The 27,802-nt window shown below is 36.5% G+C and overlaps 1 protein-coding gene across 2 annotated transcripts in view; it reads left to right on the top strand.

Annotated features, from left to right (window-relative positions):
* The first annotated feature begins 1,243 nt into the window (after window positions 1–1,243).
* LOC121430945 (poly(U)-specific endoribonuclease-like) overlaps window positions 1,244–27,802 on the top strand; it is a 33,847-nt gene continuing 7,288 nt past the window's right edge. Inside the window, exons 1-10 of one of the 2 annotated variants that reach the window (XM_041628381.1) lie at window positions 1,244–1,361; window positions 5,414–5,519; window positions 6,634–6,753; window positions 8,608–8,742; window positions 17,333–17,461; window positions 19,215–19,343; window positions 23,924–24,052; window positions 24,866–24,985; window positions 25,846–25,962; window positions 27,647–27,800. In XM_041628381.1, the coding sequence (XP_041484315.1) occupies window positions 5,429–5,519; window positions 6,634–6,753; window positions 8,608–8,742; window positions 17,333–17,461; window positions 19,215–19,343; window positions 23,924–24,052; window positions 24,866–24,985; window positions 25,846–25,962; window positions 27,647–27,800 (1,124 nt within the window). In that variant the 5' untranslated portion in view covers window positions 1,244–1,361; window positions 5,414–5,428. The remainder of the gene's footprint in view (window positions 1,362–5,413; window positions 5,520–6,633; window positions 6,754–8,607; window positions 8,743–17,332; window positions 17,462–19,214; window positions 19,344–23,923; window positions 24,053–24,865; window positions 24,986–25,845; window positions 25,963–27,646; window positions 27,801–27,802) is intronic. The other variant, XM_041628383.1, reaches the window with a different exon arrangement.

Genomic DNA, 27,802 nt, shown 5'->3' with positions numbered 1-27,802 from the left:
TCTATGATAATTGAAAAGACCATTGCTACATGTATATACATATACATAATGTTTTTCTATTTAATAGGTTTACTAGATCTGTACAATTTCGTAATAACTTGTATTTGACCTTCACTTTGTACTACATATAGGTGATTGCCCGACTTACAAACATTAATTTCTTTCACACATTATGACACTAACATAACTCTGCATATCAGTGATAAATTGAAGTGTCAACAACGTATAAAGAAAGAAACATTATTAAATTCTATTATCACCAGTAATTTCAATTTTGAAATCATGGACGCTTGTGATGAGCTTCCATTCCTTCCTTGCCAGTGGTTTTGAATACATGTCATCATCAGCTCCTGAACTTTCTTTTCACCCAGCTTGTGAACTTTACTATTCACCGACCTTTTATATAATCTTTCCTTTTTAACTAGACACTGGTTAAAATAACAAGCAATTTCATATAATATCCAATACATGGGCGCTTGTGATCCGCTTTATAATATTCTTTCCATCCTTGCCAGTGGTTTTGAGTAGGGCAAACATAGCATCTATTGTCCATGCAGATTTCACTTGCTCACTCTTGTAGGCTATTCTGTAGATCTCCTGGTCCTTGTCGTCAAGTCTTCTTGGATGTTGTTTTTAGTATTTTCACCTTATCCATTTTTATAGCTTTTGCTCTATTTTTTGTAGTTGCACAACTTAGAAAATAATTGGTCGATTATCTGTTGATGCTTCCATGAACTGCACTAAACTTGCGTTTCTTCCTCTCTAGTTTGATCTCCATGTCGAGAAGTCTGCTTTCATTCCGTTCGATAAGATTTTAATGTTTGACAAAAGTTTCGCCCACAAGCTCACGTGCGATAGTTTTTTTTTGCAGTATGATGTTTCATGAACAAGGACACTTTAACATAAATATACATATGAATAAACATGTGAATAAATACATGAATAAACAAGCGGAAAATCATAACGCAGGGAATATCTCTGGAATGTTTGAATGATTTGATATCGTCATAACCAGTTTTATGACGAAATTCCCCATTTTATTCTTGTAATAGACGTTTTCTTAGTAAAATGACATTTAGTGCTCACCACATCCCGAAAATCCGTCATTTCACGTGACGAAACTCTGTGTCTAACGTCCCGAACATGTGAATTCCCTGTAAATTCCTAAGTAAATCAGTGCCCCCACGAATGTATTATACAATACGGGTTCCTTGAACAAGGTAAATAAACCTTTGAGACAATCTGAAGACCTGCAGATATAGCATTCATTTTATATCAGTTCCATGTCGAAGTAAGCAACTGTGGTACATGGTAAATCTCGGCATTTTTCATTTCGACTCAGATTGGGATATTTTATTGAAGTAAGTATTAGACTACTAAATTTGTCATTTTATTTTGGCATACTGCAGACTTGACAACCGTAATAATGACACACAGTTCTTCAAGTAAACATGTTAAATTCAAAGTTGATTAAATTTAGATAACTTCGTAGGTTTTGTAAATATTTTGAAATATGAACGGAGCAGACATTCATTGGCTATTAAGTGATCATGTGTTTTAAAATAGGATTGTAAAGGGGAAGAAAAGGTGAGGAGGGGACTTCCCTTAATACATTTTGCTACCAATCTCATTTTTATTTCTTTTTTATTCAATATTTGTTGGTGATTGATGCTGTTTAATTATCCATATTACATTCAGATTTTTTCTATGTATTCCCAATGTCTTATTACTGACATCATTATCATTGTCATCATCATCTTCGTCATCATTATTATCGTTATCATTATCATTATCGTCGTCGTTGTTGTTGTTGTTGTTATTCTGATAGCGTAGTAAAGTGTGCCTCAGCAGAGTCGTGGGTGACATTGGAACATATTCCTCCACGTCCCCACGTCGTCTGTTTTCATTATTTTGTTTTGCTCTGTTTGATTATTTTTATAAGAAAAATTATCCTTGCCCTCGGTGTTCTCAGACCAACACAATAGTATACATTTCAATCCATGCAAATATAGAGACTCCGTACAGCTGATGTCAAGAGCAACGCTCACCCACCCCCTCCACCCCATCACCCACAGCCTATAAATTGAACTGATCAACGCAATTGAGATATAAATATTAATTTCATACAAGAACATACAAGAAAATGTAAACATATAAATACGTCATTAAACAACTTCTAATTATCTAAATAATACACGGATATATTTATGTTTTCTTACACCTTTAAATTAATCATGGAAAGCACTAGTGTTATGAAACTTTCCAATACACATTTAGCCCGTTTAATCTGTTTTGTATCCATTACACAGTCTTCCTATAACCTCTGTTCGTTTAAGAAATTCAAAATTTCAGTCCTTTCGTGCAATCATATTGTGCTAATATCAGGTCAATGTATCGAATTTTACAATGCTTTATCTATTTTATCAATTCTAAGTGCACTGATCTTTTATAACCAATGCAAACACAGTTGTTTGATTTAAACTGACTTATTTGAAGTTTGAGCCAGAAAGAAAAGAGATATTTGCATAAACCATGAACCTAGACCTTATAATGATCATTAGGTGATAATCCCAATAGAAACAATCACATGTTACGCTCCGTCAAGAATATTTATCATTACTGATGGCTCTAAATTATATAGACATCCCGAGATTGTCAGCTTGATTAAGTAGATCTATATATTTGCAAAACCATGCGTTAAACTACCATTGTACTTTAGGCTTAAGAGTTAGGGTAAACGTATTTGCAAATCTCTTATCAGAATCATCATTGTGTCACTGACCTGGTTTCTACAATTTTCACATTCAAATCTTTAAATTATAGATTTATTATCAAGATGCAAATGTCGATACAGCATACGAGTTATTTGACATTCCAGCAAGACACTATTCAAGACTACGAAATTGTTTAACCATATGAGTGATAGTTTAGATTTATTTATTTCCGTTCAACAAAATAACTTAATCGGAGTAACATTTCAAGTACATGTTCAGAATAATACATAAAGTTCAAAAAGAAATTTCATAAAAATATTGAAGTTAAAATAACCTACCGGAGGAGGAACTTGCCTAGAAACGCAGAGCTTGTAAAAAAGGCAATTCTCTAATCTTAGTTCCAATACTAACCGATACACCAAAGACGGACGGAAAACGAGCTTAAAATAAGTAATCTACAAAATACCAAAGTAGAGAGAATAAGCGACAGCGAAAAATGGAAAGTAATTGAGATAATTGTAATGATAACGATAATAATGACAAATTCTAAGTAAAAATTATAAGAGGGCAAAAGGGAGGCAAAGGAAAGAGGGAGGGAGAAAAGGATGGTGAAAATAGAACTGAAATGGAAGGAGGAACATGACAGGTATACACACAAGTCATTATGCACTGTAGTGACATTATTTAGAATGAATAATATTTGGAAAATTCATTGATAGTTTTGTTTTAATACTTTTAGTTACAGTTATATGTTAGCTTGACTTGTTGGTGTTGTATTTTTTTTAAGTTTGCGCTTTAGAATATTAATACTTTGTGATTATTTAAAGTCATTGGGCAGTGAATTTCAATACACTGGTTCAATAGTTTTTTCCTAATATATGTACGGGTATGGGGTACATGTAGGTGACAACAATTACGTTGTCTCGTTGGGTAATCATGTATGGAGGAGTTTTTACAGAACATATTTGAAAGAAAAATGAGGGGAGATCATCTTTACTAGTTTATACATAAATTTGGCGAGTTGTAAAAGATATAAATCATTCAGTTTAATTGTATTAATTTTGGAATGATCTGAAATGAGTATAAAAGATTAGTCTAACATGTCTAGGGGCCTTCTTCTGCAACAACAGTATCCTTTTAATTATGTTTGGATTGCACAACCCCATGCCAAAATGCCATAATTAATGGCTGATATAATGTAGGATAGTTTTGAAATAGAAATGTCTTGTGTAACGCCTACTTTTAAATATCGATTGGAATACCTTTTAATTAGTGAGAATCCTGCCCTATTTTCAAAAACTTTCACATGGAACGTATTTCATTGAATTTATATGGGTTGACCTGTCTTTATATCGTTAATATATATACAGTTGGAAAATATTATTACACTGTTAGGTATTCGATCGAATAAAATAACAAAATATAAGTGACAATTCATGTTGTTGCCAATAAACGCTTTATTGAACTCGAATGTTCGACTGTCGAAAAAAAATAGTTCAGTTAAGCATTTATTGGCAAATAGTGCATCAATGCCACAACTATTTTAGCGTACATGTACATTTACGGCATGTGCATAGTCACCATTTCCTCTATGGGCATATAGATATTTTGCATATCCCTGATAATGTTATATCTTTCATACATGTAGATAAAATATTTGGGGGAGCTGTCGTAGATTAATGACCAAAAGAAAAATATGTCTCCGTATTTTAATCTACGCTCTTATATTATCACTAAGCAAGGCTTTGACGGGAATGTTGATTTGCTGTTAAGTACAAATATACAAACAGAACGAAGTCCCGTTTTATCGCTTGTGTTTCAAGGGCCCATCTATATTTTGCATGTTCATAATGTTGATAAAGTTATACACATAAATGTGTTTAATATGATATGATATGAAAAATACCATGAATAATGTAAACTTTGTTCCTTTATGACTTGTTCTGGTGTGGCAACGTTTACTTGTACATTGAAGTTATTGAAGTGCATTTTCAATCATATAGCTCATTTTGATCATTAAGACACCATTTTCAACGACATGCGTTTTCATCGTAAATTCATGCGAATCATATTTAGTAATACCCTCTAGGACATCTACCCCCCGGGCATCTACCCCCGGACACCTACCCCCCCCCGGACATCCACCCCCCCCCCCCCCGGACATCTACCCCCTGACATTTTTTGTCAAATTGCTCGTTCGTTATGATCGCTCACAGACGAGCAGAAATATATATCTTATCAATTCAAAATCAATTTAAAGATGAGGGGGTAGATGTCCGGAGGGTGGATGTCCGGGGTAGATGTCCTAGAGGGTACTTGTCCTAGGAGGTACTTGTCCTAAGGGGGTGGATGTCCGGGGGTAGATGTCCGGGGGTGGATGTCCGGGGGGTAGATGTCCGGGGGGTAGATGTCCGGGAGGTGGATGTCCGGGGTGGATGTCCGGGGGGTAGATGTCCGGGGGGTAGATGTCCGGGGGGTGGATGTCCGGGGGGTAGATGTCCGGGGGTAGATGTCCTAGAGGGTACTTGTCCTAGGGGGTACTCGTCCTAAGGGGGTGAATGTCCGGGGGTAGATGTCCAGGGGGTAGATGTCCGGATACGCTTTTATTCATTTAGACATGATTTGCGACTGCATGGTCAAACACTTCATCCATCCTTCTTTATCTATTCGTTTGTTTATTTGCATGCATCTCCTTACAGGAAACGGTATCTATCATGCCATGGTTTGAAGCTCAATACACAATGAAATACTCATTGTATATCCTGTTTTTTCTTCCAACCGTCTTGGGTATAACATTTACACCAGGTAGGGTATCTATGTGATTCAACAAAAGCAACAGTACAGGAACAGGAACCCTGGTCCCTGTAGACGTAATGTTAGTCATTATTCTCAGATTGCGTTGCGTTAACGATTTTTAATCTCAAAATTAGGTATTTTAGCGACGAGTATAATAAGTCGGGCGGATGTGTGTAGAAATAAGATCAAAACGTTGTGTGTATTGATACTGTACGATGTAATGAGACAAAGAATTGAGGAGAATCTCTTTTCTTTTCTTTTAAATTCTTAAACATTGTTGGGGCAAGCAATGGCACAGGGCGAAAACCCCAATAACCATGATAAGACACGCAGGTTGTTAACTATGTATAAAATCATATCTTACGAATCAGGGGCCGCGGAACTGTTTTCAATGGGGGGGGGGGCTGACAATGCAAAATATCCAAAATATCACATTTTATATTTTCACGTTTTACATTTTTTGTACACGGTTTTGAAAAAGGGTGAGGGCTGAAGCCCCCCCCCCTTCCGTGAGGAAGGTCTTTACACCTCTCGCTTATCTCGGCCTCATTGTAAAGCGATATTATGCAACATACTACAAATACCAATGAATCACTCTCTATTGTGATTTTGACGGGGGAGGTCTGTTCTTGACTAGGGCCTACATATAAACATGAGGTTTTATTTAAACTAGATCGCCTATGGTCTTAAGAATAAGATTTGAATGACTGTTCATATCGCTTATCCCATTTTACTAATGGAGCCGAATGGTCCCTGTATGAAACCCAAATGTAAGATACAGAAATCCTATAGCGAGCGGTTTAGCTTTAGCCTTTAAATTTCTTGTAGCCATACCCCAATTCAAATACCGTTGCTGCATTGTTGACGAACGTGTTAAAATCATGGTAACTGAACTCTTATCTATACTTTTAAGTTATGCACTAAGTCATGTAGATTCGGAAACCTAGCCGAGGGTTTTTACGATTGCTCGTGGGATCATTTCCGATCGTTTTAGTCACAATATGATGCACATTATCCCAACGGTTGAAAGCATTCGCACCCCCAATCGTGAAAGGGGCTTGACTGCACCACATACATAATGAACTCGCCTGATTATCATATTCTCATTTTTTGTTCATGGAAGGAACACACACATGCCAAGACAGATGCCTTGATCACTACAACTTGACCAACATATGCCAGTGCACGGATAACTGCGAATTATTTGGGGATTGCTGTCTGGATTTCTACTTTATCTGCGTTGGTAAGTGACAATTTAGTTATTTTGGCATGGCGTTGCTCCCTTGTGTATATGTATCAGTCATTTCACCCTGTTTACAAGCAGAAATTCAGGAAAACCCATTATGTATATTTTGCATTGACAATGATTGGCACTCTGATTATTTCTAAAAATCTTTTAGTGACGTTGTCTTATATGATTTAAATACCGTTCCGATCGGCAAGAATTTATTGATATGTGTTGTCAACCCATGACAGTATCATAAAAAAAGCTTCAAACCAACAGACAGGAGTTTTAGCAAAAGCAACGGGGACGGATGTTGCAACATAGAAGATATAGTGTCAAAAGCCCTTCATGAGAAAACATTCTTCGTCGAAAATCGGTAAAAAAAAAAAACCCAGCAGTTTCCCAGTGGACTCAGGACAAACGACATATGAAGATTTTTATTCCAAAATAGCAAAAGGGGTTCAATCCACTTTTAGCGTTTTTGTGCAACTTTTTTTTCTAATTTACCACATTCCCTTATTCCCTGCTATTTTACTTTAAAAAATGATAGTGCAATCATCTAAGTTCAATTGAATTATGTTTATAAAAACCTAGCATTCAATATAAACTTTTAATTTTTTTCTTAATTCCATTTTACATGGATCTAGCTCCTTTTGGAATAGATCTAAGTCGAACGTCCATTTTTTGCTCATTTAAACATGTTTAATATTGTTAAATAAACATTTTCACATAAATATTGCTAGCACAGTGCATTTTGAATCTTTCCTAATGTTTAACCATTAAAAATCAAAATATATTTATTTCAGCTTTTCAAAAGACGATGAGTTTCTATATTTTACTCTTAAAAGAAGTTCACCCCAAAATATTCATAAAAACAATAAAATTCTATCATTTTATAAAAAAAATCTGCACTGATGGTTATAAATTGTATCCAGAACATGTACCTAGAACGTTAAATGCATGAATTTATGTTAAGTAATATAATTTGTATATCTTTTTCACTTTCTTTTGCAAGGCAAATATTGTCCATCCGATTAATACGTCTAACGTGATACATATACACTTTATCGCAAAATCAAATTTAGTCGATTTAGTCCCTTTTGGAATGAAACTCTTCATTTTTGTTTTGCATTTTTTCGTCAGCGCAGAGTCTTACGTCGATCTCCTGTCCCTGTTCACCGACTTTCGACCAAGACGTTGCAGCTGTCCATTGCGATCTTCTCCGTCCTCGTCAAAAACTCGCTATCATGGACAAACCAAATGTGCTATCAAGAGAATCTTTCAACTTACCATATCAGATTCTCATTTTACCTTTACCAGTTACTTTAATAAAAGAAATGTCATTTTATTTGGCTAATTAAATCGATAGACTAAACGCAAGATTGAAAAAGGGATTGAATATGTAAAAGAAATAAATTTTAAGACGAATATTGCTTTGATGGTGACGTGGCGTTCGCTTGAAGGCACTGTTACAACCGGTAATACGTATAATGATGCAAAATGTCACACGAACGCATGCTACTCTCTGCGACAACATTTCGGTTGTAACACGCCATACCGACGAAAAAAATACGATTCTTGGATATTTTTTCGTAGATCCACATGTATCACATTGAAGCATTACACAAAGATTTCAGAAAAGTCTGACCAAATGCCGTGTTTGAAATTTCTCCTAACGTACGCATCGTCACATTGGTCAGAATCACGCTGATGTGACGCGCGCAAACGCGTATTAATCAATAAAATAACGCGTTTGATATTTTGGTCGCTTTTGCACGTAATCTGAAATTTGGTGATATTATTTCATCATTATTGGTATACCTACTTTATTTACATGAACTTGATATATCTTATGCCCGTTACCTCCTACAGATACTACACCAGTAGCTGAAGATTCATGTGAGGGCCTGTGTGGATTGTTCTTGTCGGGGAAACCTTGTCAGTGTAATAGTGGGTGTGTCAGCTATGGAGATTGCTGCGATGACTACTCTCAATTCTGTGATGGTGGTAAGCAAAGGTGCTCTTTGAAAGAGTCCCCCCCCCCCCCGACTATCCTCTAACACCCATTAAAGGGGAAGTTCACCCTGAAGAAAACTTTGTTGTAAAAATAGCAGAAAAAATAGTAAAAATTATTGGTGAAGGTTTGAGGAAAATCCGTTAAAGAATAAGAAAGTTATTGGAGTTCAAAGTTTTGGATTTGTGACGTCATAAACGAGCAGCTGCTTCGTGTGTTATGTAATATAAAATGCATGAATTTCAAATTTGTTATGGTTCCTGATGACTTAATTGTGTTTTCTATTCATGATCGGGTGTGAAATGATTTGTCTATTGATATACAATAGGTACAGTGAAAAACATTTTCAATTTTCTGAGAAAATGACATTTCATTGATTTTTTACCATTCGCTATGTAGGAATGCTGCTCGCATATGACGTCACAAATCAAATAATTGAAATTCTAATAACTTTTTAATTATTTGATGAATTTTTCTCAAACCTTCGTCAATATTTTTCATTATTTTTTTTCTGCTATTTTTACAATAAATTTTTTGTCAGGGTGAACTTCCCCTTTAAGTCCTGCAATGTTAATCATATTGCTGGCACGTCGAACACCCCGTGCATACACCCTCACCCATCGTGGCATGCATGCATTGGCGTTCGAAGGGAGCCAGCCATTATTTACTTGATTCCTTTGTATTTATGCCATATGCTTTTCATTCATTCTCCTACCAAATCCTTATGCATGCATAAGGTACTAGCATGGACCTTCCTCAAGCACTCACACATCCCACTGTAACACTTAACCTTGCTAACAAACACCTGCGGATGCAACACCCAAAGACCTTATAATATATTACTAGACCGAAAGCTGCGCGCGCGTTCAGCACAAAACAAATGAGATTAGGCTCCGCCTACCGCGATCATTTGAAGACAAAAATAAGCCCCCATTGACATTCATGAGCGTAAATATATTCATATTCCGGCCTTGTCATTGGCTAAGAGCGTCATTAATACGCGATTTCCCCGATTCTTTGTCATCGATACTAGTGGTATCGTGTTACAGAAGTAATTATTCATTTGACCTCATTACGTCATCTAATTTATTCATTCTGAAACTTTTCTTTCCACACAAAAATGGACCTACGAACACTCCGGTGAGTACGTATAAATTGATATAACCACATGAATTCAGTGGACTATTTACAAATTTCACACTGTATTTTGTGATCTTAGGTTATTTCTCTACCAAATTAGAGAGTTTAATATCATTCTTCTGTTAAAGGAAAGCAGAATTTGGTCTTTGAAATTGAAGTTAGATTGTCATCGTCGCCCAGTGCAGCCTGTATGTTGCTTGCAGTGTTGCGGTTATGCCGCTGTGTTAACCACATGTATTTTGTACGGGCTCCTAGCCGATTGGGCATCGAGAGAATTTCGGGCCGATTTGGTTCACCTCCAATTAACAAGGATCAACCCACGATTGATTAAAGCAAGAAGAATGAAGCTTCTTTTTGTACACTGTAACGTTAGATCTAGAGGGAGATCTGCATCTATCTTCAGTAGATCGAAACCCAGTCAGGAATAAACTGTGAAGTGGAGTGTGGATGAAGATATATTGCCTGTCATTGTGTCAATCCTCACTTTCAGTTACTTTCAGATATCAAATTTATTTTGCATAACTTCAGGCTTCTTCATCTAGCCCCCCACCCATTTTAACTTATTGTTATTTATAAATAGGGTCTATAGTTAGACTCCTAGACCAAAAGCTTCAGTCTCTCTATTTTGGTTGTTCCGCTGAACTGTGTTGGCTCACTCACGAATAGTAAAAAAAATGTCAGAAATTGTTGAATAAATCCCCAGAAACGACGGTTATTCCTGTATACGAAATAATATGCTGCTCTGCATGCATGTTTGTCTTATTATCAATAGGCTAGATCTAGATAGGCCTAACGTTAGATCTAATTTCTAACTTGGTTAACAGAGGATCTAGGCCTAGTGTTACTGTTGCTTCCTATTAATATTATTTTAGACTTAGATCTAGGCCTACGGTACTTCACTTTTATTCATCGATGCTTTCTAATTCTAGGCCAACCTAATTCAAATCGAGTCATCTAAATTATACTTTCCCAACCCGCGACACTTACCCCAGGCCCAGGGCTTATGATCTAGGTCTGTAATTTAGGCCTAGATCTAGGTCTGGGCCTAAACGACTCCATTTACATGTACGAGTATGCCTGTCAGTGTCAGTGGACCAAGGACTAGATCTAATCTTGGTCAATAATGGCAATGAATTTTAAACTTTTAGCCAGGAATAAAAGACATCAAATCCATATAGGCCTAGATCTCAGTTTAGAACCAAAGCTTTACTTTCTAGGTCTAGATAGATTGAGAGTCCATCGTTACTATGTAGATCTAGACCTACGAGTAATTAAGATACGCGAATGCTTTTGCACAGCTCTGAGTCTTGGACTAGATCTATACTTTCTTACAAATAGATCTAGACCTAGTGCATGAGATGAAATTATGTTAAAGTCAAATGAAATAAGATTCGGAAATAAAAAGATGCAGATGTTTCTTTTTTAGGGGGAGGGCAGACATTTGAAAAAATTTAGAGAAACCTAAAATTCAGAAAGCGAGGGCCAGAAGTAACCAATATTACCTATGGCCGTTTTGTGCATTTTCTATAAAATAAAATTGAAGGATGTCATGCAATTCTTTTTTTGATGAAGGTTTTCACATTTCATCTCTTACCCAAATCCCTCCCCTATACATACGGCCATGAAAAATATCACTTCTTATTATTGTACTCTCTTTTCTTTCACAAACAGGTTGAGTTTGAAGAAAAGAAAAACAGGTTGAGTTTGCATGAAGAAAAAGAAAAACAGGTTGAGTTTGAAGGACAAGAAAAACAGTATAGAGGTCTACCTATATGGTTCAAGATGATGATCATAAGTGCATGCATCATTTTGCAGATTCTCATCCAGGTATAAAAGTTAAACTAACCCATTCAAAGTTACAGATACATTACATGCATTGAATGTTAACCATGTTTACATTAAATAAAAATAACCTGAGCCACAAAGAGGTAGGATCTGTACGGAACATACACTTCTTAAATATACAGGCTCTTGAGTCTAAAGTCGAACCAATGTCAAAAGTTATGTACTTTGGGCAAATTTATAAAATTAGGACATGTCCTTGATCTACTAGTAATTAAATTGCCTTTTTATTTCCTATTTGTTTATAAACAAAGCAATATTTATTTTTCATGAGTTATATTTTATAAAATTCATTTTATTCATTCTTTAGTGTGATATTCATATTTCATATTTGTAGATTTACGATTTTTTTTTGGTTTTACATTTTGTCTAATAGGATGATGCAATTTGACAATTTCCATGGAGGTGATTGATGATGATAAATAATTGGTGAAGTAGGCCTAATAGAACAGTGCCTGGACCACATAGAGAAATACAAACTACAGCAGTTATATGAGTGAGTGAGTGAGTGAGTTAGTTAGTGATTATTTTTGATAATGGAGGTTGTTCACATTTTTTTGGCAACAAATAGACCTGCCTTTGAAAAACCCATTTCAATTTTGTTTCTAGATTATAGTTAGTGTCGTTTTCAATTACAGATCAAAATGTTCTGTGCAACAAAACATATCAACTTTAATTCTGACTATTCATATAATTTACATATGTTAATTTATATATTCATATTTACAAGAAATCTCTGTCATTTTTTCGAAGAGTACATGTAGTTAGAATGGAGAGTGGTATGTAAACTGCAGAGAACATGTTTAAGTGATATGCTTTATAGAAGTACAACTTTATAATTAGAAGTAAGATTTCCTATGGTAGGTGTTGAAGAAACATATATACCTATGCATAGTCTCACTTTTCTTAAAACATTTGTTTTATAAATCATGACAATTTAATTGATTTTCTTTCTCTATTTTTTTCAATCTGCAGGACTGGTGTAACAGATGTTTTCATTCAAGAAATCCAACTATTCAACATTGAAGACTTAGGAACCACGTGATGAAGATGGAAAAGGTTTTTTTTTTCCAAGTCCAATTAAAAAAAAAAATTATCACAACCCAAATTCATGACGTATGAAATTTCTTATTGATTTTCATTAAAATTGGTTGCAAAAAGAGAAGCTATAAACATACAAATAGGAGCAGCGGATTGAAGTTGCTTGAAAGTGGGGGGGGGGGCACAGGGAAAATGCTGTTTTATGTGAAATTTTTAAAAAGTTGCGAGCAAGCAAAATTTTGACATTTTAAAAACAAATATCCAATTTTGTGATAGATTTCGACAAAATATTCAAAATGATATATTTCACCCTTTGCTTTCCTTTTTCTTTTTTTCCCCTTGGTCGTGATTTTTTTTTTTTTTGGGGGGGGGCAAGAGCATTGGCGGCGGAAGGCAAAAATTTAGGGGGGTCCACCTGAATTTATCCACCTAAATCTTAGAAGGGACCACAAAAATTTCCAGCAAAAAAAAAGGTTGTCAACCACAATTTTAGGGGGGGCACAACAATTTTAAGGGGGGGGTCTACCTGAATTTAGGGGGGACGCAGGAAAAAAAATTGACGAGCAAAAAAAAAAGATTCTCAACAAAAAATTTAGGAGGGGGGACTGTCCCCCACCTCAAATTTAGGGGGGACAGGTCCCCCTATCCCACCGCTTCCACCGCCTATGGGCAAGAGTCCTTCAAGCCCCCCCCCCCCTCCATCTGTACGAACCTGCTTATATACCCCACTCACATGAATTATTAAACTTAATGCACACATGATTTCCTTCAGAAGTATATTATAGAAATGAAAATATTGTTTTCTTGTTTCAAAGGGCACTCGTCATGGTGACCATAAAACAGATCCTTCTCAAGTGAAAGGGGCACAGAACAAATTCTTTAGAAGCGCCCTTCTTGGGTAAAAGGGGGCAGTGATTCAAGAAAGGGCACTTTCAAGAAGGCGAGGGGGCACTTTGTATTACATGAAACGGGCTCTCAGATGGAAGGGCACAGAACACGTGGGGGGCATTTTTGGGTGAAAAATTGCATATAAGGAAGAGCACTAATTGGTATTACCTAAAACAGGTTCTCATCAGGTGAAAGGGACACAGTACACGTTCGTGAGGGGGCATTTTCTTGCATAAAAAGGCACTTTTCAGTGCTTCAAAAAGTAGGGGGAATTTTGCCCCCCCCCCCCAGCATACAAAAACATATTTATTTTGGTTCAAACTATTAACATACGCTTAAGAAAAAGGTAAAGCTTAATCCTCTGATAATGTGATTTTTTTTCTGGATAATTAATAAAATTCACCACTAACCAGAAAATTCCTTCATGTCTTTCATTTGTGTTCATATAGTATTTGTACTGAGCTAAAATGAAAGGGATTTGGAATTGGCAAAATTCAAAGTGAGACGGAGATCGAGAGAGGGAAAGAGTGATGAGAAGTGGGTTGAAAAGAGATGAGAAAGAAATGGAGGGGCACATAATTATGAAGAGATAATTTAGAGGGGGTACGTGAGAGAGCTGGTGTTGGAAGTAGGAACAAAAGGGGTGGAAGAGAAATAAGACGAGATTTTTGGAAACCAGGAGACAGATAACAAGTGGGAAAATAAGAAGGAAATATATGAAAAGTTAAGTTGCAAAAGGGGCTAGGGCCACTCCAAGAAAATCATTTTTTTTAATTCTCCCATATTGCAATATTCTTATGCGAAAATGAATTTTCATGATACCCTACCATTAGAAATTCAAAATTGGGTATAAAAGAAATCTACTTATCTTCATATTTTTTAAGATATTATTTTCCAGAAAAATTATGAATGGACCTAACCCCTTTTGAAAAAAGTGAATTTTCTTTTTTTAGTTCACTTTTTTATGGGAATTTCAACTTTTCTATGGTATCATCTTATAGAGCTACTAAAAATCAATTAAGACATAAAAATCAAATTTGATTAAAAATGGACCTAACCCCTTTTAAAAGTGAGCTCTTCATATGTAGGAGAAGGGCGGCACAAAAGAACATGGTGGAAAAATGATTAAATGGAAAAAAAAACAGAGTAAGAAATGCTGGAGAATAAAGGGGACAGGAAATATATTGAGCATGATAAACTGGGGCCCGTTTCATCATGAGTTACAAGTATGGTAACTACGAATACCAATCATAATCAAGGTTCCCACAGTTATCACAACAATAGCGATGTTTAAATAGCTCAGTGTAATTCATTATGAAACGGACGCCAGAAGAAAGCAGGCACGGGGATCCATGAAGATTTTTTTTTTTACTTCTCCAAATTAAATTTGTATCAAGAAATGACTCTTTTAGTGGTGAAAGTTATTTTTTTCAGTATTCATACTCAACCAGTGAAAATGAATACCATCATTGTAATAACCATGATTTGCCCCCACCCCACCTCCACCTTTTTACCTAATCGCGACTTGATCTACTCTTTTCATCTTCCCTTTTAGAAATTAGCATAGGCCTATAAGACGTAATACAAACCGATTGTTTTGTTTTTAAGTGATATCGCTTGTGATATCGATACTTTATAAAGCGCAACGTATCGTCTCAGATTTGCGCTTGCTTGATTCGCTGAACCCTTCGCGTCACGAGCGCGTAACAAAATGAATACATTAATAAATTTGCCAAGTTGACCTTTGTCATTGCGCTGGTGTGCGTATTGTCTAATACACGTACAAAACCACAGTTGACGAGGGAGCATCGTACGAAATTAATATTAATGGGGGCTTATTTTAGCTTCTAATGGATTAAACAAAATGGCGGTAGCTTCGGGGGCCTGGCAACACCTCTCACGCACGCACAAATAACATGCACATATATCAGGAATGTGTCTTCTGGCATAATTCTAATTCTACTGAAAACAACATATTTGTACAAAATATTTTGACAACCAAGTGCCTTCCTTTGTGCTTTTATGTGTTTTCCCTACACATTTCTCCTTTTATTTTTCATTCGCATAACAATAATGTCACCATACATGTAACTCCGCAACCGCAAGTCACTTTTCAATCAAACTTGGATTGTAAATGCACTTAGGGGATCTGCATGTTATGCTGCAGTCGGAGGTCACATGGAAAGGTCAAAGGTTATGTTCAGGTCGATGTTAAAGTTTACATGGAAGACTCTCTTATGATACATATTAACTCCGCAACCGCAATTCACTTTCAACCAAATTTGGATGGTAGGTGTACTTTAGAAACCTAAATGTTATGTTGCACTTGGAGGTCCCATGGTAAGGTCAAAGTTCACTTTGAGGTCAATATTAAAGTTTACTTGCAAGACTCTTTTATGAAAAATTTTAATCCGTCCGATTTATTTCACAATGAAGTGTTGATACAATTATGATGCTGTCCTCACAAAACACCATTTTTTTCTGGTTATTTTCATAAGTGGACGAGATACAAAATCGATTATGCCTTGTATTATGTTGATATGTTCAGGAAGAGAGTACTCTATTTTTAACGAGTAAGGTTTTGTGTCCTAAACATTTGAAATCTTTTACCTTAAACAGGTTGAACGCCTCTGGTAGTCTCGCATTTTAATATAGCGGCATGACAAGTACGATCAGGAAAAAAAAGTGTCATTTGATGATAAAGTCGTAAGTCTGTTATCCTTGAATACCATGGCATTGGCCTGCCAAAAATACATTTGTCCATTAGCGCAACTCATGTCTGATTGTAAAATGATACTCGATTACACAGTTTCGTGAAATAGAACTAGTAATTCCAAAGTTAAAATGGCATTTCAAACACCATACCTTGATAGATGTCAATGTTGACAGGTGACACCCCAGCACTTTTAGAGTTCAGTTGACCCTGACTGCCATCTGACCGTCAGCATGTGATCCGAAACTAATACAAAATCATGTGTGATACTTGATTGCCCTCACGTCTAAGGTTCATAATATATACCTTTATATTTCTGAAGTTACGATAACAGTTCTAAAACGTACCTTCGGTTTAGATAATGATTTTGACGACGCCATTTCGGAAAAGCGGCGCATGATAGTACCGTTGTACTATACAGGCGAAACAAAATTTCAAGTTTTGTTAGGCAAATCGGGGATATCAATATTAGTATTCCTCGATCGTGAAGGACAAATAAATATCTATGCACACTCAAGCGACTATCGGCTACTTCATGTAAGACTTGCTCACGTGAACTACCTGACTCGGCACTCAATTGTTTCAATGCGAATTTATCCCATGTTTAAATTTCGAAATCGTAATAATTATTTCAAAGGAAAAAAAAGGTTTGTGGAGAGTAACACCTCTCTCTCTCTCTCTGTATATCAACGAATCAAAGAGCGCAGTACTAATAGATGCGCATCCGCAGAAGTACGGACTTGTATTCCATGTTTTTTTTTAATGAGTGATGTCGGGAATATTCGGACTATCATAATTTGCTATTAACAAGAATAAAAACTATTTTGCTTCTTTGATTATATATCCACTGCCTACTTAGAATTGATTTATCCATGCATTATTGTCCTAATTCATGTTTTTGTTCCTTTTTTTTCTTTGTGATTCATTTTAATCCACAATCACGATATTGTTATTCAAAGGCATCGACCCGGGCTCGACATGTGAAGGAAGATGTGGTGATGGATACAATTCAGATCTGGAATGCCAATGTAACGATCTATGCGAGACCTACAATAATTGTTGTGACGATTACATTGACAAATGTATTGGTAACTAACCACAATATATTATGTCCACATGAGTTCATTTATGTGTATGTACAGGTGTGTGCACGTGCACGTATGCGTTTACACACATTATGTGCGTCAGAGTACATGATTATATTTCATGTTAAGGGATGCAAAAATAGACCCCCCCCCTCCCCTGAGAATGACGAGATTTCGCAAACCTTGGGGACTCGACATTAGGGTCCGGTAACACAAGCGATTAATCATACACTCAATTTTTTCGATTGTATAATATAGCCAATAGAATCAAACATAGAAAACTGTTCTACAAGCATTGCTGAATTTTGTGTTATAGGCCCTATAGATCTGCTTTTCGAGCGCACAATTCTTCCATGAGACAAAAAACATCATGCTTGCCATTCGAAGTTGTTTAAAATGCCACATTCCCCTTGTGGTAATCTCCTCAAATTACCCGCGCCTGTTGGTTTGAAACCTTATCCAGCCAATCAGAACTTTGGATATCATACTTTTCCAAAATGCTAGATATCTGCTTGGTTTGGAAAAGTGTGATCTTGACCCGATCAAAATGTGACATCGTGAGAAAGTACATAATGTCAATTTTATGTTGAAAATAATGCATATCATTGAGGCTCCAAACAAGGTTTTGCACAATTTGCAATAAAAAAGCAGATTAAGAAAATTCACTGTTGAGGCGCATTTTCAGTCCCGGAATTCATGTATTCATAGAAATATTTTATACAAATCAAATGACCAATATGAAAGAGTAATATTAACTCTATTCGATTGTGCAATGATATCTGAATTGACCTGAGGTTAAAGAAGGAAAAGTTTATGAAAAGAACATTTCATGGTTCACGCGATTTTGCAGGGAGAAAGACTCAGCCACGGGATAATTTGGATGAATATGGCTTTTTTTATCTTTAGCATACATGTAGGGACATGCAGTCTGACTGGTTAACAAACGAAACGTAACCATTGCATCTTGGGTTAAATTATTAGTGCCTCACACAAAAACTTACATATACCTTATCGTCTTGACTCAAATATGCAGTGTCTCCAACAAAAAGGAAACACGTCTTTAGAGCCAGATATGACAACATTTGAATAGGTTAATGTCATACATTTAACATTAATAAAATGAAATATCTTTTTCGATTTGAGACCAAGTACTTAAGAGTAAAATTTATGTCATTGGGGGGGGGGGGGGGGGGGGGTTGGAGACCAAATCGTAAGAAAGAAACGGCTTTTTTTGCTTTGTGGTTGTAGTTTCGTTCATTTATCTGAAAATGAGAGTGGAATCAGATTCAGGTTTCTGCTCAAATTGTTTCTGATATGCCTCAGTTCTTTACTCCCAACGCATTGCGTAAACGATTCACTAAGTGGAGCGTTGTGGCCCAGTGGATAAGTCTTCTGACTTTGAAACAGGGGGTCGTGGGTTCGAATCCCAGCCATGGCGTAATTTCGTTCAGCAAGAAATGTATCCACATTGTGCTGCACTCAACCCAGGTGAGGTGAATGGGTACCCGGCAGGACTATCATTGAATGCATGAGCGCTGAAAGGCAGCTCGAGTTAAAGCCGGGTTGATAATAAAAATAACAACGCGCCTCGGAATAAAATATTTCTAGATAGATGAAGCTATATAAATGTCTTTTATTATTATTAAGTATTTGTTGTCAAATCAAATGATGTATTCTTTATACCTATGGGATATTCGTGGTTTTGTTTCTTATTATTGGTGTTTTAAAATCTAAAGTCGTAATTCTTTATCCCTAGGTGTTGACCCGGGCTCGACATGTGAAGGAAGATGCAGTGATGGGTATAATTCAGACCTAGCATGCCAATGTAACGATCAATGCGAGACGTACAATAATTGCTGTGACGATTACATCGATAAGTGTATTGGTAATTAAATAATCCCAAGATTATATATGCGTTTCTGTATTTATCCCAGTATACATGGTTGAGTTCATTTGTATCATCCCCCTTCGTGCTTCGTCATCCTACTAAAAACATCAAACCGTATCCAAGATTCTTTGAATTGACTTATTTAGATTCAAGCGGTGGTAAAACATATATATATACGTAAGAAAATTCATTGAAGCAGCAAGAGTTATGTCTCAATGATCACAACCTTTTGACAAGGCCTCCTGAATTTGCTGTATGTATTTTCTCACAAAGATTTAAGTATGACTTAAGCCGCACTTAAATGCCGACGCGTACAAGATATGCAACGCGCGATCTTATTGATAGATACCAACGAACGTAGAGGGCAGCAACACACAAGCGTGTTGCTCTAAGGAAGGTCAACTCGATACGCGCATGCAACTGAGCTGCGCGCATATTTTATTGTTCATGACAACGAAATCAAATGCCGATCCAATACAACAACAAATTAGTAGTGATCAAGAAACGAATATGAAAGAATATGACTACAACGATATCAAAGATAACATTAAAAAATATGTTGAGGGATATACATAAATATGAAAACATACTTTGATATTTAAAACTTTACAAATGGTTTCAGGAAACAAAAATCATTACCAAATCGGTGATTGTTTTTATCAGCGATTTCACCAGACGGCTATAATTATTAGGTAATTTGCGCCGAGACGATTTTGTGACCACTCGCAAAGCATTTCGGGATTGAATATAGCCACCTTATTTTCTCTGGGCTCTTCGCTGAACCCATCATCATTCTATGCTTAAGCTACATTATGCTCCGTCGTCTGCTTAGATTTCAACCCCCTAGTCTAGCACTGGTACTTGTTCTGCTAGGCGTCGATCAGCATTTATCTGCAGTCCGTGACTCATTTATTTATTTATTTATTAGAGCCGGCAGCAATGCCAATGGGTATTAAAAAATTATTCACGTATCTATCAGTAGTATGTTATCATTTCTTTTCACCATTTTCCCCAAAACTTATAAATTTAGAAATACATTCCAATCAGTAATAAGTGAAGTCTACATCTAACCTAGATCTTGATCATGTTGATCGATAGACCAAAAGCTTCAGTCTCTGTATTTTGGTTGTTCTGCTGAACTGCGCTGGCTCACTCACCTATGGAGATTATAGTAAAATGTCAGAAATTGTTGAATAAATCCCCAGAAACGACGGTTATTCCTGTCTAGTTGATCGATAGACCCAAGTCTAAAGATCTAGAAAACTTTATTTGTCTAACTAGACTGTAGACAAATGCTTTGACCAGTCTCGATCTGTTTGTTGAAGATGTTGTTCCACACTGGATATCTAAGTAGATCTAGAATAGATCTAGCACGACTTGTTGGTATGAGATAGTCTATGAAGAAATAAAAAAATACTAAAATAATAATCAACTCAAAACAGACGAATTCCACATTGTCTTTATAGTATAGGACGCCTAAATCTAGACCATTTGAGGGTTGGTCCATGCAAGCTAAGTTTGGTTCAATTAAGGCCAGCCTGCATGGGCTAGCCGCTAGGAGGTTATGATTTTTTTAGTCCGTTAAATGCCTACAGGGTAAAGTCTAGATCTAGAACTAGAAGATTATATGGTTGACAAGTTACCGTTAGGCCTTAGCGTTAGGCATGAAATCTTTAAAATTCAGTTAGAAAATGCATAAAAATAAAATCACGAGCTCAGTCACTTTGCTCTTTCACTTTCGAAATTTCTCAAAACAAAAATACGCGTTCTGCCAGCCAAGCCCAGGCCATGCAGGCCCAGGAAAATTTACCAATTGCAATATGGCAAACAAATTATGTAAAAGTCTTTAAACATTGATTGCACAGAATCAATGGTCAAATTAAGATATGGATGCTGTCTATCAAGTCTACTTTCTGCCCAAAATCAGAAATTAAGATGGTCTAATCTATCTAGCCCCCATTTCTAGTCTAGGCCTAGATCTATAACTAAGGTTAAGTCTAACGCAAAACGATGATGGCACTCTGCAAACGATGTAACATTGCAATCAATTTCCCTCAATTGGCTGATTTTCTTAGAAATTATTGAAGAAAACCAGGGAAAATGTGAATAGGTGGCCGTTTATTCAAGCTTTAATTTGGCTTTGGAAGTTTGGTTGCTCAATGATTATCGACCTTCGACGCGACGCAGCGCCTGCATGGCTGTGCAGCTCAGCTGCAGCGCAGCGCGCAGCCAATGCAATGCATCCGATGCATGGGTTTTTTTTCGCCGTCCATAGTCTCGGACTCGAAGTTGAAATTAGACCCGGATTTCGGGGATTCAGCTTCTTGTATTAAGATTTATAGACTTAAAAGTCAAATGCAATTTAAAATTTGAAATCTGACCTTGAACAATCATCGTTGATAAACATCAGCCCTGAAACAATTGCACTTCAAATCAGACCAGGCAAATTAGATGTCATTGTCTATGTTGCTAGAAGATCTATGACGAGTCGACTGAAGCCCAGCGCATCATTAACGTCACTAGTTAGCTACGCGACCGGCCCAGACTCGCCGCACCCAGGCCAGAAAAATGACCTCGATTATTACGGTGGTTGTCTATGCATTTATTAGTGGTGCAGCGAAATTCAGCAGAGGAAAATAAGAGATAAGAGGGATCCTCGTCATAGACTTAATATTCCAAAATGAGAAAAAATGTCAAAATCATGATTATTTAAGCTAAATAATTTCTTTAAAAATAAAATTAGTATTTTTAAAATTTCTACCCAGAATAACCGATCTAATAATTGTTCATTAAAAAATATTTGAACTTAACAAATGAAAAAAATCAACTCGACAAATTTCCGAAAAGTCCCCCTTATTTTTTAGAGTGGTCACAAAATTCGAGCGGAGTTGACCTTCCTTAGAGCAACACGCTTGTGTATTGCTGCCCTCTACGTTCGTTGATAGATACGCATTAGTGCGCGTCCTCTTGAGACGATCTGACCAATGCGGTCAAGCCTTTCATACCGTACGCAACCCGGTATTTAAGTGCGACTCTAAGTCATACTTAAATCTTTGTGAAACACCCCCCTGGTCAAGTAGCGGCTGAGGTAAGACTTGGTGCATTTCCTCGTCCAGATGTACCGTTTGCATGGTTTGTCTCTTCTGAGTGTATGATCCAACAACTGGATAATTTCAATACTTTGATCGATAATCCCTCCCCGGTTTTAGTAGATATCAATGGGTAATTAATATCAATGAATGAATTATTTAATTCTCAGTAAAATGATACCCTACATGATATGGTTATGGTTCACATGGAGGTGCAGTGCCTTGAAATATGGGGCAAGGTCAAAATTCAAAAGCTGCAGCATGACACATTATTGAAGGTCACTGTTCTTTTTTCCCGTGGTGATGAGTGAGTTTATTAGCGGTTTCTTTTGACTTTTGTCAATAATCCCTCCTCGGATTTAGCAAATATGAATTGTGTAGTTAATATCAATGAATAGATCATTTGAGTTTCTTTAAAATGATGCCATAAACATGATATGATTATGGTTTACATGGAGGTGCAGTCGCTTGAAATGGGGGCCAAGGTCAAAATTCAAAAGTTGCAAAATGACACAAAATTGAAGGTCATTGTTCTTTTTTCCGTGGTGATGAGTGAGTTTCTCACCTCTGCACAAGCAAACACATAAGAAACAAACAGACATGCATGGGCATTTCAAACCACGACTCAAACCATCTCACAGAGCCATCACTACATAAACCACAACAAAACATAACAAAATGAAGAAGCAGGGGCTAGATTTGAATGGATTTTCATCTCTATTGACACAGACAAAAGAATCATGTTCTGTATTGACCCTTCATGACTATTTCTGCTCGTTTTGCAGCTTTTCAATTCAGACCTAATCCAAAACTTTCAAATCCTGCTCTTTTTGTGATGGCATGATGATAACAAGCATGGTATCATTTTAAAGAAAATTAAATGATCTTTTGAATGATGTCAAATATGTTTTGTGTAAAATTGGGAGTTGGGAGAAATTGATGGGCAAACTGAGATTTCCAACTTTTTTTGCTCGTTTTGCAGCTTTTCAATTCAGACCTAATCCAAAACTATCAAATCCTGCTCACTTTATGATGGAATGATCATAACAAGCATGGCATCCTTGTAAAGAATATTAAACGATCTTTTGAATGATGTCTAATATGCATTGTGTAAAATTGGGAGCTGGGAGAAATTAATGACCAAACTCAGATTTCCAAACTTTTTTTTTTTTGCTGCAGATAATGCTTTCATTGCCAATAAAGTTTTTATTGTATATATATATATAAAAGAGCATCTTGAAGAAATGCAAAACAAATTATGATATTCACGAGTAATTATTTCTTGAACAAGGCAGTTAAAAGGTCTCCTCGAGGCGGAAAGCGCTACTTTCCCGATAAAGAAAACATGCTGATGGTCACTTAATGTTGTTTGTAATTATAATCGTTAATATCAACCTCTATATTCATACAATTTGTGGTCATTGACCCTGAACTGATTTTAATGGAAAGCTTTTTTTTTGTATTATTTTGACATTTGATCTGGTGTAGCGCCACTATTGACGTGTGACGGGCGATGCGATATTGCCTACGATCCTGACCTCCCTTGCCAATGTGATGACCAATGTGGAAATTCCGGCAACTGTTGTGATGATTATGAAGATCAATGTGTTGAGGAAGGTAATTTTTTTATGTTTTTTTATATTTCCATTATTTGGTACATTATTCACAGAGCAGATATGTGTTATATTTCATATGTGCATGCCATTGCAGGTAGTATGTATACCCTTTAAGCATTTACTTACACTATATCCAACTATTTCAACTTATTTTTGTTGTATTTTTGTTTAACATTAATACGTTTGAATTTCATAAATATATTAACAAATGTATTCATATTCTAGTTGGGCTAACCCTGACTCACAATTTTGTCCTGTCACCCCCGTATGACATGCCAGGGGGCAGATCTATCTTTCTTTTTTTTTCAAGAGGGGAGTTTCAGCGAGAACTAATTTGACAAGCCAAAAAAGCGTTCTTTCCTATAAAATGAAGGTCGTTGTACCGAAAAAATAGACAACAAAAAAGGTTTCTCTACAAAACAAAGGTGAGTTGGGGTTTGCCTCAAAATGTAGGTCATTTTTTTTTTACTTGTCAGCCAAAGGGGTGGTTAAATTAAACCCCTACCCCACCCCCCTAAGATCCACCACTGCATGTCCAAAGGTATGCCTCTTTATTTCATCTTCTATATATTTATGAGGAGTGGGCTATTTCTGATTTTTTTTTCTTTTTTCATTATCTTAATTTTCTTTAATTATTTATTATCTTAATAGAATTAATCTGGGGCATGTCGTTTTTCTTCAAATCACCTTTCTCTCACTTGCCAAAATAAAGCGGAGAGCATGAATAGAAAAATTATTTCAATAATAATAATAATAATAATAATATTTTAACTCATACTATGTACCCATCTCTCTCTCTCTCTCAAATGGTAAGACTTAAATTTGTGTAAGGGACGGTGTGGTACGGACTATGATTCATCTCTACCATGCCAGTGCAACGACCAATGTCCCACGTACTTCAATTGCTGTCCAGATTACGTATCGGAATGCTCAGGTGAGTACCCCCTACAGCTATGCATCTCATGTGAATATTTTATAAAGCTGCTCGTGAATTACATACAATTTACGAACAACTGGAACATACTATTGGGTGCTATGTCAGTTACATAATATGAATGTATGATTGAGCAGAATCAAGGATCATTAGTCGTTCCTGACAGCTTTTCAAGCTGTCCTTAATATCTGACAAGCAAAGATAAAACTACCTTCTACCCCCCCCCCCGCCCTTCCCCTTGCATTCCGTCCCTGGATCTGCCATAGGGAGGTGAACCTTCGGGGTGCTGAAATTTGTAACTCCCAGTACTATTACTGTAACTATTAACTAACTCAATTATTACTGTCATCATTGGTATTTTTAGTATGATTATTATTAGAATTATTAGTATTATCAGTAGAAGAAGAAGTAGTAGTAGTAGCAGTAGTAGTAGCAGTAGTAGTAGTAGTAGGAGTAGTAGTGGTAGTGGTAGTGGTGGTGGTAGTAGTAGTAGTAGTAGCTTTATTTTTTTTGTGCGTGTATTGTGATGAAAATTGCCAATATCATTTACGCCATTGCTTTTACTATTCATATCATTGCTACCAGTATCGGTATCAGTGACAAAATCAACTTTATTAATGTTAATACCTTGGTCACATTTGATCTACGGCGGCCTTATGGCGAGTCGACAACAGCCGTTTTATTAATTTCAATTCAAACCACCTATATGGTACGGTAACCCGTAGAGCAAATGTGACCATGGTATAAGATTACATTAGTAACTACCTATCAAACATGATAGTATTAATAGTCAACAGTGGTATATTGTTTGCGACCATGATCATTTGTATGTTTATGATTTGATGTATTTTTCCCAACAGGGTCATGTGATGGGAGATGTGATAACCCGTTTGACGGAGACCAGCCTTGTCAATGTAACAGTGCTTGTGTTACACATGGCGATTGCTGCCTCGATTACAATGAAATCTGCCTCAACGGTATGACTACGTATTGATTATATATGACATAGATGAAGTAAACTTGTAGTGAGTATATAGACCTAATGCTTGTGAGCAGTAGCGTACGTAGGATTTTCCACAGGGGGGGGGGGGGCAAATTCTTCCGCCAAAAAAAATTGACAAGCAAAAAAAAAGGTCTTCAACTACAAATAAAGGATTACGAACCAGTAAAGAAAATAGACGAGCAAAAAAAGGAAAGGTCAGCTGGCCAGGGATCAGTTGTGACTGCCCCCCCCCCCGTAGATACGCTAGTGCTTGTGAGGTCATGATGTTATAGCAATAATAAAAATATAAAACATATAGCGATTTGAAATAAAAGTATTTCTAAGCTCCGCTTACTGTTACCGCGGCTTTAGTATGGCTGCCCTGATCAGATACTTAAGCATGCAATGAATTTCTTCTTACCGGATACCTATTTACTACACCTGGGTAGAGAGAGGCAAATATAGCTAAATACCTTAGGAAAGGACGCGATTGCTGCGGTGGGATTTGAAACCTGAACCATGTGGTTCAATATCTGGAGACTTATCCACAGAGCCAGAGCACATCTCCGGAAGATATAGATGATGTAGGAATAGATTCATCAAAATGCTTATGCGTTGTAGAGGGCTTACTTGGCTCAAGCATAGGTAATAATATCCAAAGTGAAAGCGCATAGAAACATAACATCATAACATGGTAACGCGATATGGGCTGCGCGGGAAAAAATAATCCATTATTATATTCACTTTCATTATGATTAATTCTGAGCATGCCACTGAACTGTTGACCGACTTGCTGAAATCGGTTAAACCAAGATTTTACTGTGAGCCTTAGGCCAATTGTCACTCATGATGTCACCGAAATGTTTAGCTACGAATTATCCCTTTGTAGTTCTGGAACCCGTTTCATAAAGAGTTACACTGCTGTAACTTTGCCATTATAGACACTACAACGGTAACCATGATTATGATTGGCCGTTGAGCCCTGATGCCATGGTAGTTGCCATAATAGCATAATGGCAAAGTTACAACAGGTGTAACTCTTTATGAAACGGGTCCCATGTTATCGTTGTATGACCAGTTGGTAGGATAACATTACATTTTAATTATCATAACATATTTAGTCAGGTTGAAATAACATCGATCAGCCAGTGTCTGTTTACACCATGGTCCTGATATCAATATCAACATTAAAATGATATCAAATGTATCATTATAAAGAAATTACAAATAATTTAAAGATAAATTTACAAATAAAAGATCACAGCATTACCTGAACAGGAATGATAAGGAAGAGAAAACGAAGAGAAAATAAGAAAGGCGAAAGAGATGGGGGTAGAGAGAGGGCGACAGAGAGAACTATGAGAGGAATAATCAAACATTAATAAAATATTGGCGCTTACATACTCGTTTTAAAATTATCAAGAGATTTCGAATTTGAAGATTAAAGGACAAGTTATCCCATTCCACGCCATAATAAAACATATCTTTAGGTAAAAGAACATTTAACGTTTCATTTTTTTTCATATAGTCTAGTATCAATAGAGTGTACACCAAAAACCACTTCATTGGACATTGGGACTGGGAACTGGGGACTGGGAAAAGTAATTACGTCTCATGTCAAGGGTTCGCCGTTGTTTCAGAATATTCATTAAAGACATGTCCAACACTTTCATTGACAGGAACTGCACCCAAACCCATCAACCAATCAGAAATCACACAACTGGCCGAACTATTGTGGACACTCGATGTCAACAGGTTGACCCCTAGCGATTACGTCATTAATAAACAAGCTTTAGTTGATGATGGAAACGACGTCGACCGGTCAACAGATCCGT

Source organism: Lytechinus variegatus, chromosome 17 (assembly GCF_018143015.1).
Source record: "Lytechinus variegatus isolate NC3 chromosome 17, Lvar_3.0, whole genome shotgun sequence".
In the NCBI taxonomy this organism is placed as follows: domain Eukaryota; kingdom Metazoa; phylum Echinodermata; class Echinoidea; order Temnopleuroida; family Toxopneustidae; genus Lytechinus; species Lytechinus variegatus.
The sequence above is the reverse complement of the archived record's forward strand: the minus strand, read 5'-3'. Positions and strand labels throughout refer to the sequence as shown.